Source organism: Phaethon aethereus, assembly GCF_964289735.1.
Source record: "Phaethon aethereus genome assembly, chromosome: 6".
NCBI lineage: Eukaryota > Metazoa > Chordata > Aves > Phaethontiformes > Phaethontidae > Phaethon > Phaethon aethereus.
The window spans coordinates 41105194-41117420 of record NC_138580.1 but is presented as its reverse complement, the minus strand read 5'-3'; the positions used below and the strand labels follow the sequence as shown (position 1 = coordinate 41117420).

At 43.7% G+C, this 12227-nt stretch overlaps 1 protein-coding gene across 1 annotated transcript in view; it reads right to left on the bottom strand.

Annotated features, from left to right (window-relative positions):
- The window catches only part of DRC11 (dynein regulatory complex subunit 11), a gene marked incomplete at its 5' end in the record, with an annotated part of 105321 nt that extends 96953 nt beyond the window's left edge, over positions 1–8368 (bottom strand). Inside the window, 2 exons of the mRNA XM_082001586.1 lie at positions 3201–3525; positions 8223–8368. Of these exons, the coding sequence (XP_081857712.1) occupies positions 3201–3525; positions 8223–8368 (471 nt within the window). The remainder of the gene's footprint in view (positions 1–3200; positions 3526–8222) is intronic.
- Between the last annotated feature and the right edge of the window lie 3859 nt (positions 8369–12227).

Below are 12227 nucleotides of genomic sequence, written 5' to 3'. Positions count from 1 at the left end.
TTCTGTTTGTCTACAGGCACTTCCACCTGCAGACAAACTGTCACTGTCCGTGACTGTGATATCTCAGTCAATTCTCAAAATCAGGCGTGGTTAGAAGTGGCTGTCTTTACTTGTTTCCATCATTAAAGAGATGGAACTGAGTCACATTTCTACCAATTCTCCTGTAGAATTTTACTCTTGTTGAGAAATAAAAAGACATATGCAAACAAAAAAACTCCCCCAAAATTAAGATGCTGTGGAGTGACGTAACCTGTTCTTTGGGTCATATTGAAGACTGAAGATAATTCTTCAAGAATAATTACTGGCAAGTATATTTTTCTGGCGGCGGGAATGTGTCTTCATAGGTTTGGTTCATACTGGTGCCATGTTCCCTATCTACTATATCGGGAACACTGAGAATATCTCCTCAAGCAAACTATTTACCCAGAAGGATAGAAGAAGATGTGGGGGAGACAGGCAGTAGTTACCCTGTCGTGCTATTCATGAGGAGTTGCGTAGTCAAGTTTTGCAATAATTTGTCCCCAGGTATGTGTGGACACTTGGTCCTTTTGCCCAAGGAGCCTAAGATAGGCACAAGACTCGATGCTGTACTATCGGTGCTTTCTTTTCTGGCTGGTATGGAAACTGGTGGGCTTTGACCTGCTCACAGAGACCTTTGACTTGATCCTTTGCAGCCTCAGTGCCACCTCTGGTATGGACTGACACGGAGGAGAAAAGTACTGGCTGGAAAGAACAAGGACCACTCCTGCGCTGATACAGGGGTGTGGTAAATGTGCTGCTTGTGAGCTCTAAGACTTTCCAATCCTTAGAGCAAGAATTTGCAGGGAAGGCTGTGGCCAATGAAAACAGCCCCTGTGAACCACCAAATTACAAATTTCATTACTTTTTCCCTCACTCAAACATCATGCAGACTGGGACATCTCTATTACGGCAGCATAAGAAAGCTTCCAAGTAAGGCTGTGTTTATCCCTAGCGGTTTTATCAAGCAGAGGTCTGGTCTGCTAAAGTTTCCAAATATTTGTCTTGTTAAGCTCCTTGTTTGGACCTTCTAACATCCTTGACTGTTGATGGAAATGATTATATGTTGTACTTTAAGAGTGCAAATCGCACTAGGATGCATTACAAATCTGGTTGTCTTTAGGTATAAGAAATCAAGTGGTTTGTCTGGACACTCTTGCATAGAATGAGAGGGCTTTTACACAGTCAGGTAGCAGTGTGAGTCGGTGTAGGGGTGACGAGTATCTCTGATGATTAACCTGGGCTTTAATTACAAGTGATTCTGGACTGTGACTGATGGCAAAGATGAAATGAAAGCCATAATATTGAGGCTGGGAGGGGTGGGGAGTAGGAAGAATACTTCTCTTCATAATCTCTTTTTGGGGCCCAGTATTGAAAAGTTAGGTTTGTGATATTTATCCTCAAGTCAAATTTGCAGCTTTTTAGCCACTCCCGGCTCCACATGGGATTTTTGTATCCAAATAGCTTTACAATTACCCCAGGAAATGGAGTGATTGAGTGTTGGAAGGGAACTGTACAAGAAGATGAGGCCCGGAACTAAAGAAGGAGGAAGCTTGGCCTTGCAGCAACATAGTAAAAAGTAGGCAATATCATTGTATAAGATATAAAATGAGACTGCTCTGTTGTGTTCTCTGCCTACAATCATGCTGGATTTTAGCTCATGATAATACGGTGAAAAGAAGGACTAGACATATTCTTTGTGGGCAGATTCTTTAAGCAACAGAAGTTACTTGCCAAGTACTGGCCAGTAGTTTTGTTTTGGAACCAAGAATGTGTGATTATTTTATTAAAAAAATCAACCAAACACCTCCCCCAAACCCCCAAAAACCAACCCCAAAACCAAACACAAACCACCACCCCAAATATAAATACGTATTCCTGTCTATTATGGAAAGTAAAGTTTGCTTTGGAAAAAGCCTGAAACCTCTTCGGTGCTTTTTCTTGGTAGTGGGTACGTATGTTGTGCCTTCTTAAAATGAAGGCGTGGTGCGGAATTTGAATTTATACTTGTTTGTTTTTATTCATGTCAAACATGACTTTTCAGACTTGCCAACTTGTTGCTGCAAGTGGATTTACTGAGAAGTGATAAGAATAGCAGCGCTTAATGATTTCACAACATGATTTGAAGGATCAGTTGCCCTGGAGGTGTGTTTATACTCTCCAGTATGGCTCCTCATAGTTTGAAATAGTGCTCTGCTATGACTAACGTAGAAGGTAAAGAGCTGGTGAAAATTCATGGTAATGACTATCCTAAATTTGCAGAGTGAAATACACAAGCGACTGCAAACAGAAACATATTTGCAAATGTCCAAATAATACTATAATGTTATTAGGCAATTTATCTGACGTTCTAACTAGGACCCTGAAAACAGCAGTAATTCAAGCGCAAACTTTTTCTTTAGAAAAGCAGCGGTACCTGAATTTGACAACAGGTGGAGCTGTCTGCGAGAGAAGTAACTGGCTTTTTGCAGCTAATTTTTCAGACTGCTTTTAGAGCACAGCTTCAAGACTTTGTCTTATGGTCACATTCATCTGGTTTAGGTGGCTGCTGTTACATCGGCAAATCCTGAACCCTGGATGTTGAATATGCTCCCAGCTCCTGCCTCCTTTACAATATGAGACTTGCCTCAGATTCCTCACTTTAGTAGACTGTTGTACTACAAACTAGTAGACTGGACTATGCAACTTTTATCATTACCTGTGATCTCTGGAAGAGGCCTGAGGCCAGGCTGATTCACAGTGATGCAAAGGGCACACTGAAGTGGACTGTACCTTGCTTACCAGTTGCCCATCTTCTAGCTAATCCCACATTAAAGTCATGCAGAGTTGAACTCCTGCCATGAACAGTGAAGCTGTCTAAGCGAGTATGACTTCATGTTAGGACATGTGCGAGTGAAAGAACCACAGAGCCTGTGCTGCTATGGAGAAGTGGAAATGCAACACACCGATCAAGTAGATCGGCTTTTAAAATCTTGTTCCAATATACGATGCTTATCATAGATTAAATATACTCTGATCTTTAATAGAAATGCCGTAATTACTGATGACCCGGTATACCAGTGAACATCCAGGAAGCCAAATCACTTCACAGAACTTGACAGACTGCAAGTAAATCTGACTGTCCTTAAACTACAGGGTGGGCAAAGTTCCTGTGAACGTGCTCGTAAGAGAGGTAAACCTACCGGGAGAAGCTTTAGATCTTCCAGGATATTATCAATGTACTGAAACTCCGAGTTCTCCAGCCCCACCATCTCTTTTTTCATCTCCAGGATCCGGCCAGTCACGCCATCCAGCACTTGCCGAATCACTGTCCGTTTCTGCTGGTGAATGAGTTGGTCGTGGGCCGTCTCCAAGTTACGGAAGATTTGCATGTATTTGATGTAGGAAGCGGCTAACATCTTGAATACTTTCACTCTGTCCTTCTCTGGCTGGAGGAACTCCTCTCTTTCTCTCTGGAGCTGTATGTCGAGGTCTTTCTGGGCATCTGTCCACATCTTATTGTAAGTGCTGATTGAAAAGAGAAGACTATGTTAACCTGACATGAAAGCAAGAGTTAGCACACAATGATGCCAGGGCTCTATGAGTGTGGATTTCTCAAAAAAGCAAGCCTGGAAATGTGAGCCAGTATATTTATAAAGAGATTCTAACTATTTTAAAAACCATTAGCAAATGTTTCTCTTTTTATTTTAAAAATAGGAATCTTAAAATGCTGTTCTATTATAATGAAAGCTTAAAAGTTAAAAACTTTTCAATTTCATCCTTAACATGCTCAAAGTATCCTTTAAATGCTTGAAGCTATGACCCCCAATAGTGCTACAAGTTTAATTCAGTTGTGCTAATTGCAAAGATGGTTTAATAGGAAAGGTGTCTCCCCCCAAAGCCCTTATGATGGGTGAAGGTCTCTCTGTGTTTGGGATGAAGTCTGATTGATGTTTCTAAAGCGTGTGTTCCTTTTCTGCCTTTCTGAAGTGGCTGCTCGGAGCTAATTGTAGGACTACATTGGTGCGAGAGCGTAGCTGTGGGCGCTATTTTAAATGTGAGGTGAGGAAAATAAATTAAATTATTTCTATGTTAGCAACTGTTGCTCTCGAAGCAATTGCTAAACGTCTGGTCCAGTAGCTAGAGGACTCTGTGGTGTGGAAGATGTTACCTAAGGCCAGTTTCATTTCCAGAAGTGATAATGCTGTTTACTTTGGTAGTTTTGGTAGAAATAGGTGGAGCTCTGATGTGAGCATGGACTGGCTGTCAGTGGCTTTTCATCGTAAAAGTGCAGAATGTCATGGGAAATCATCCTAAAGGAGCAAGAAATGGTCTCTGGGCAATGAGGCTTTTAATCAGAGAAGAGCTCAAACAGCAAGTTAGTCACTGCGAGGTGCTAACATCTGTGGTAGTGAAAGACCCTTTTACGTCCTTTTCTATTTTGTAACTTCTCTTTGCCAGGTGGAGACTTTCTCTTGAGAGCGATAGGTGTCAAAAAAAATCTTACGACTTCGAAAAAATGCTTCTCTACCAGCAGACCTATGAAACTTCTTTTGCACTGAGACTCCGTTATGCTGGGAGAAAAACAGTTTCTTGGTTCACATTGTCAGGTTTGCAGGAGCAGGGGAAAACAGTGGGCTAAGGTAACGGGGAAAGCCGACTTCTGTTTCTTAGCCTGAGAAAAAAAGGCCATTGGCCTCAGTAGTGCAGTCTAGACCCATCCATGTGCTTAACCTTGCTATTGCTTGCTCTTCCTAGAGCCTCTCAAAGAAGCATGAAGACAGTAAAAGGCCACTCACCACTAGATGAGCTTTCAGAGCAGCCCTCTTGCTGTTCTGAGCAGCATTGAGGGAGTGCTTGTTTATTAATTCTGACAAGAAAGCTGGGCAGCTGCTAATGTTGCTTGTGCTTGATAATAAATGTCTAAATTGGAGCTCTGTCAGATGATCTTATCATTCCCAATCTTGGAGTACAGAATGACCCGAGGCTTGTGCTGCAAGAGGAACCAGGGGGGTGGACAGGACGAACTCCAGCCCACAAGTGCCCTGAGAGTGGGGTGTGTGCTGCGTGTCCAGGATGCTGACGGGGCTGCTGGGACTCCCTTGCAGAAGTCAGCAAAACCACCAACAATCTGAACCCTGCTATTGAATTTGTACCGTTAACTTTTGAAAGTGCATATTCTACTTTTCAGCTGACCTGGGTTTCTGCAGGATGCAGCTGGTCTTGCTTTTCCTAATGTCTCTGCAGCCCACCTAGGTCTTTCCCCTTCCTTTTTTCCAACTTCATTGACATCCCATTGCACCACCCAAATCACTCCGTTGCAGCAATTAACCCAGGTGCAGGAGATAAACAAAATAAAACCAGCAGAGTAGAGAAGATTGGCACAAACAAGACCGGCATTAGCTTTGACCCAAGAGCTCTGCTGGTTGATTGATGGCAGTTTTGTACGCTTCCTCTGAAGTTGGGACATGGAAGAACGTACACTGGTGTGAGGTTCACGGGGTTTTCCAGCACAGGAGGAAACAACGCAGTATTGTACTCAGCTGTGCCTACTCACAGACCATTTGATAGCGGGGAGGTTATAAATCTTAGAGGAAGCCTAGCCCTGTAGGTTGTCCCCACAACCATACTGCTGATTTATGAACAGTGGGTATCCTCGGGCTAGAGCGTTTCAAATGCGGGCTGTTGCATGGAGACAACAGATTGTACCGCAATGCAAACCAACTCAATTTACAATAAAACCTCCCTTTCTCCTTCCTCTGACTGAGGAATGCCAAGTGGTTCCTCCTGCTGAGCCAGCTAATATCGCGTTTCTTTTAATATTTTGAATGACTTTTTGAGGGAGGAGTGGGACAGAGTGCTTTAGCCTTTCAGAGTACGTTAACGTAAGGCAATATAGAGGGAACATAATTGCATCTATGAAGCATTAGTTTATCAGATAAGCGTTAAGATGATTGCCGGCATGTCACTGTGGCTCAGACGTTAAAGACTATGGATGTTATGGTATGTTTGTAGCTTTTGCAGCAGTGATGTTCTATGTAAATGAGGGCAAAAGAAGGGACAGGCCTACTGGGGAATGAAATATTGAAGGTAAAGACTGATGAGGAACTGCTAAATTTTCAGCTGTGATAAGCTGATAGCTCCTGTGTACCTGTTGCGGTCAGGGCGACTGACACCTTGGGGGACCTGGGCCTAGTGCTTCAGTTCGTTAGGCACGTGATGGGGAACAGCAGATACTTGATAATTGGACAGTGCCAGCAGAAATGAGATTTGAATGGTTTTTTGGTTCACTCTGAGGGCGGGGGGGGTGGGGTGGGAACCAAACAAAAACCAACCAGCTAAAACCCTAAGAGGACACATGCACAGCCCTTTGTTTCCCCTCCCCAAAACGGGATTAAAATAATTATTTTGGGTTTTACCAGCATCCAAATGGGAGCACTTCTGGACTAGTTTGAAAGATCAGATACGCTTGGTGTTTATAGCCCTTTCTGGGGGACTTTGCAGAGCTGCTGTATCCCCGAGGAGCCCTTCAGCTTTGGTGACAAACGTGTTCAAGAGCAGGCAGAAGGTGTAACACATCCTCAAGATTGTGTGTTAAAAGCAAAGGACAGGACTGACTCTCCTTGCCTCTTAATCAGATAGCGTGCGCCTCTTAAAGCCCTATTTGAATTTTTGCCTATTTGCTCAGTCTCTCTCTGCATTAAGGTGTAAATTCTCTCAAAATTGCTTCCACGCGCTGAAGGGGGAGTAGAACACAGCCTTGAGCATGCTGGCTTTTTTTTTACTGTTACTGGTTCATCTTGTAGACTTGTTCCCATTCTGTAATGGGTAGGCTGTGAGCTGGATCTATGCCTGAGGACAATATTGCATCAGAATTAGATTGGATTTACAGCATCTAACTAACCTACTAGCACAGGTAACTGGCAGGACTCGGCATAATTTTCCTACTCAAAGGTATAAGATTATTAAATCCCAGAAAAGAAGTCTGTCTCTTGATCTCTTCATGTGTATAGCAGTATAAATAATGCTGCAAATTGTCATAGCAACTACAAAATAGGAGTGTTATGGTAAAAATAAGCAATGCTGTAATGGGATGAGCTAAAAACCACATAATGTGACTTAACTCCAAAACACCCAGAGTGCTTTCTGGCAGCTTCCAGCTTGTAGGGAAGGTCAAGGCTTTCCCTCCCTTCTCTTCTCTCCCACAAAGTAGAAACAGAGTCTAAAACAAGTGCTTAAGATGACTCTTTTGCCATAGTGTGACTTCTAGTTTGAAGCTCACTTATTGCTCAAAACAAGCCTGATTTGATTATTTGGAGTGAAGCTTAGAAATATGTTTTTCTGCTCAAGTTATAAGGAGATGTTTAAAATCCTGACAAATTATGCATTGCCTCATTTTAATATTCCAGGGCCCTCTAATTCTGCATGTTTGCTTGACCCATGTCATTTTACGCTTAGAAAAATGTGTTGGTTTTGAGTACAGCTGAGGTTAGCTTGCTTACTTGCGTTGAACGGGTTTGGAGACTTAAGCGTGCCCTTCTTGGAAAGATTTGTGCTGAGCATACAAACTGTCCCTCAGACCACTCTTGAGCCAGGAGTGGAATCTGGCATCAGTGAGGTTACCTTTGTGTGGTTGTTCTTTTCTTCCCCCCCCCCCCACCGAAGTGTCTTGGTGTTTTTACTTAGCTGCCAAAGGGAACACTTTCTGTTATTGCAGGACATGGCACAGTTTGCAGTCCAAGCTGTGTCTGTCTCTGGATTTGTATATGGGCTGAACCCAGGCTTCTTTGATGTCTGTTTTTTCTGCGCTGTTCTCTGCGGACAGGAATACCTCACACTTTCATATGCCAACTGTGTAAATGCAGAGCGTAGTACTCCATGGACTCTACTGGTTTTTTTTCTGGTGGATGGGCACATGTAAAGAGATGGAAATGAAAATATTTGACTCTGACTTGGCCCAGCTCTCTTCACCTAATACGGAAGCACTTATTTGATTAAACGAGTCCTGAATTGTGTGCGTTTTAAAACATTTCTGAAGCATCTATGCTGCCACTGCAAGCTACCTGCATTTCTTCTCTCTCAGAAGATGAGGCTATCTTGGGCCATGTAACAGGGAACGGTGAAAGCACCGTCGGGGCTTGTGAGAGCAATGGGGTGTGGAGCTGGGCTGCAGCGGGCATCGGTGCGCTGGAGCAGGGCTCCTGCGAGCACATGGAGCCCAGCACGCATTCACCACCACGCAGAACAAACCAACAGTCCCGGGAGCAAACGAGAGGTGACTGAAGCAGAGGTCTAGCGACACGAGGAAGTGCGTGCAGGGCCCAGTCCTCAGGGTCTCCTCTAGATACTTGGGGCTTGACAGGTCAGCCATTGTGCTAAGCCCTGGGCAAACACAGGGGAGGGAAACCCTGCCCTGCAGCCTCTGTAAAATAAAGAAACAAGAGACAAAGGTTGGGAGGGGAAAGTGAGGCCCCGAGAGGATAAGGGGCTTGCACAAAAGCTGCTGCTTTTCTTTTTTTCCTTCTGTCTTTCTAAAAATTGCCAAACTTGAAATGATTGCTGGCTTATTTGGGTCAGCAGTTTACCTGTTCCCTCGCTACAACCTGCTCAGGTATTGCATGGAGATTGCTGGGCTAAATGTATTATATGAACAGCCCCCTCTTTTCTTTTGCCTTGCTAGAGACAAAACATTTTTGGGGTGGAGAGGTACAGACAGAAACGGGGATCCGTGTGGCGTTATGACAACCAAATTGACTGAAAGGTCATCTGAATCGATTCCTGTTTTAAAAGCCTTTAGCCTGCAGTCTGGAGCAGGGCTGACTTGTGGTTCTGAGCTTGGTCAGGTCTGTCTTGCTCCTAAAATAAGATTAACCTTACAATTATGTTGAACTTCTCAGCTCAGGTGGTAAATGTAATGCTGCCAGCTGACTTCCCTTAAGCATGCTTGCTCTAGCTGTGATGTTTTACAGAGTTTGAAGCAGATGGGGAAAATAAAGGATAAACCTTGGTAGGCTTTGGTTGTGACTGGGGAAGAAAACACACAGCCTTGCTGGCACTGTTAATGTGAACAGCTCTATGCTTCTGTTATCTCCAGCTGCACTCTTTGGTACTATGACAGAAAGTGAATAGGAAGTAAAAGATTTTTGTGGCATAAATGTAACGGGACACTGCAGGGAAGGTGAGGAAGCAGCCTGCTTCCATAAGCAGAGGTGGCAACACTGTACCTCAGCAGGTCTGAGCACCTGCTCTAGCCAAATTCACAAAGGCTGATCGGAAAAATGGCAGTTTTCTTACAGGATGACATTGCAAAGCAATTAAAGTGGGGGAGACGTTATTCTAGGCTGAACTTTGCTATAGCATGCCTCAGGGGCCATCTTTTTATCTGTCAGGCTGCAGCTAGTGCCTGGGCTGGAAGCTGCCCTTTGCTCTGAGGCTGGGAGGAGAACAGCAGCCTCCTTTCTGCAAGCGGTATTCCTCCTGGCCAAGGAAGCGTGAAAGGACGGGGAAGGAGAGCTTTGGTAACTTATATCCATTAACTTTGTAGTACTGCTGCAGCAAGAAACTGTAGCAAGCTCTTTGGTGAGGCACAGGTAGCTAGATACAGGCCAGAGCGGAGAAGACCCTACCTCCTCAAGCTCCAAGCAGTGTTTGCCTATACCACACTTTACTGGGTGTGAGAATAAAGTTTATTGCAGCATTAACCGTCCTATGTGCATAACTTTCTTTTCTCCTTTTTTTTTTTTGTTTGTTTTCTTCCTCAGAAAAGGGAAGAGCAATCGCCTGTCCAGCTGCCTACAGTTGCATGTGTAAAGGGCAAATGCTGTGTCTGAGTGCAGCTCTGCTTCTGCTAGGATCAGGAGGCTTTAAGCAAAAAGTTAACAGTCTACCCAGTTTCTTGAAAACTGTAGCCTCTTTTTCACTGTTTTCTGGCACAGATGCTGCTGGGATATTTCCACGGACGATGCTTTTTCCCAAAGGAGACAACACGTGAGTAACGTGCAAGATCCCCTGCTCAAGGGAGACATGGGAGGGAGTTGCAGCTTTGAGTCTTAGTTGTGGTCATTTTAATTCTGTCTCTGTTTTCCTGCTTTAACATAAGCAGGATGACATGCTAATGCTCACCAGGGGTGGAAAGAGGGGTAAAGATGAATCTGTGAATGCTTGGGAGATGTATAAGAGAGAACATGCTAGGAATGCCCAGGAGGAAGCTAATAATTGTGGCGTTTGGATGGAATTTGAAGAATATGGCCTGGGGCCACATGCTGAATGAGGGGATAAAAAGTAAATGTTCAACAACAGCCCAATCGCTGAATGAGGCTGGGGCCCCGTGGGAAGAAAATAGGATGTGATTACAACATAAGAAACTGCATCGTAATGCAGCCACGTAAAGCAGGGGAGAGAAGCGGGGATTAAAAGTTGCACTGATGTTTTCTTAAATTAGGGTTGCAAAACCAAAATGTTCTTTAACTGAGCTTTGGGGTTGCAATATGAAATACATAGCTCGCCTTCGGTTGTTTCTGTCAGAAGCAGAAGGTGAGATGCTAAAGATTTTGTCTGAGAGTAATACTTAACCGCTGACTTAACAGAAGTTCTATTTGTGACGTACAATTAAATTTTAAGGCTTTTTGATTGTTGAAAGCTCCTTGGTGGCAGTGGCAAATGTCTTGTAGCTGATTAAAACCTGGTACAAATGGTAGCAGCGCACCGACTCTGCTTTGAACGTGTCTGGACTAGGGCTGTTAGGGGAAGTTAAGGAATTACTGGTCAAGATCCTACAGGTCAAGTAAATGGTAAACAAATTCATAAAAGAGGAGGAAACGCAGCAGGAAAACATAAATGCAAAAACATCTATGTAAATCTCCTGTTCAATGTCTGGAACAAAATGTACATCTGTATGCAAATGCTGGGGTTTGAGTACTTTAGGAAGTGCAATACGTCCAGCGCTTCCTAATCAACCCTACAGTAAACGTAATGAGTACGCTCTCTCGTGGGCACCACCACTGTCCTTAGAAAGTGTCAAGCATGCCTGAACATGCTGACTTTTCTTTTGGCTGGCTGCTGGAACTTACTAACCCTAAGAGAATAGAGCTGAGTGCTGAGTGTCCTGTCTCTATCCCAATCAAAGGCTTATTAAAGCAGTGGAATAAGACGCTTCCGTGAGCTTTAGACCACACCTCCGTTAAAATCACAGGGCCTTGAGGATGGTGAAACACACCTCATAAACTGACTGGAAGTACTGAAATACCAACCACATAAATTGAGTGCGGTGTGACCCCGTGCTGCAGAAGTTGCCAGTCTGAGCGCTCTGACTTGCGGTGCGTGCAAGACAACTGCCCTGCGCACATGCTCTGTATGCCCAGCACGTCCGACTGGCCGCATGAGAAGCATGCGATTTCTCTCTCTGTGTGTAGCAGCTGTTCTTCCAGATGTCTAAAAAGCAGCTGTTTACTTCAAGCTCAAAAAAAAAAAAAAAAAAAAGCTATGTGCCATGTAGCATTTCTATACAGTACACAGGATGTGACTGTACAGTATTGAAAAATTGGTATTACAGGCTCGGCTGTGACTTACTGATGCGCCTACCTCTTTGTAGGCTGGAGTCTGCCTTCCATGCGATTTGGCAAGATAGGCAGCCATCTGCTTTCCCAGCCAAGTAAGGTTGTGCCCCCTAAAATATTTTTGCCCAAAGCTCTTTCTCATAAACCCCATGCATTATTAGCTCTTGACTTCACAGCCTTCAGGTCAGTCTGTTGTAAGCCATTTTTGTCACATGGCTTTTAAAATACTTTTAAGTTGGCATGATCTATGGTATGCAGCCAGGAGAACCACACTGCGTACAATCAGGTAACGCTAGCCTCAGTAACTTCAGGCTCAGGAACCAACTGAGCTGTACCTTGCAAAACAAGATAGCCTAGGCCAAAAGGAAAGCATGCTCCTGTTTTGTAGCTACTGGCATTGATTACAACTCAGCTGTGTGCTGGGGAGGAATGCATAAGGTTTACTGTGAACAGTAAACATTAAGATAAAATTTTTATGGATTTGCCAGCACAGTTAGTCCCAACCGTTTAAAAACCATAGAATCTTTGCGTTGGAAGGGACCTTTTAAGGTCATCGTGAAATTAAACCTTTATGGCCATGTATATTTAGGTAAGAATTTAGTACTTTTTATTTTCCTGATGGTTTGGAAACATTTTTGATATGTATTTTTTCTGTGTTTTAAAAAAATTACTTAT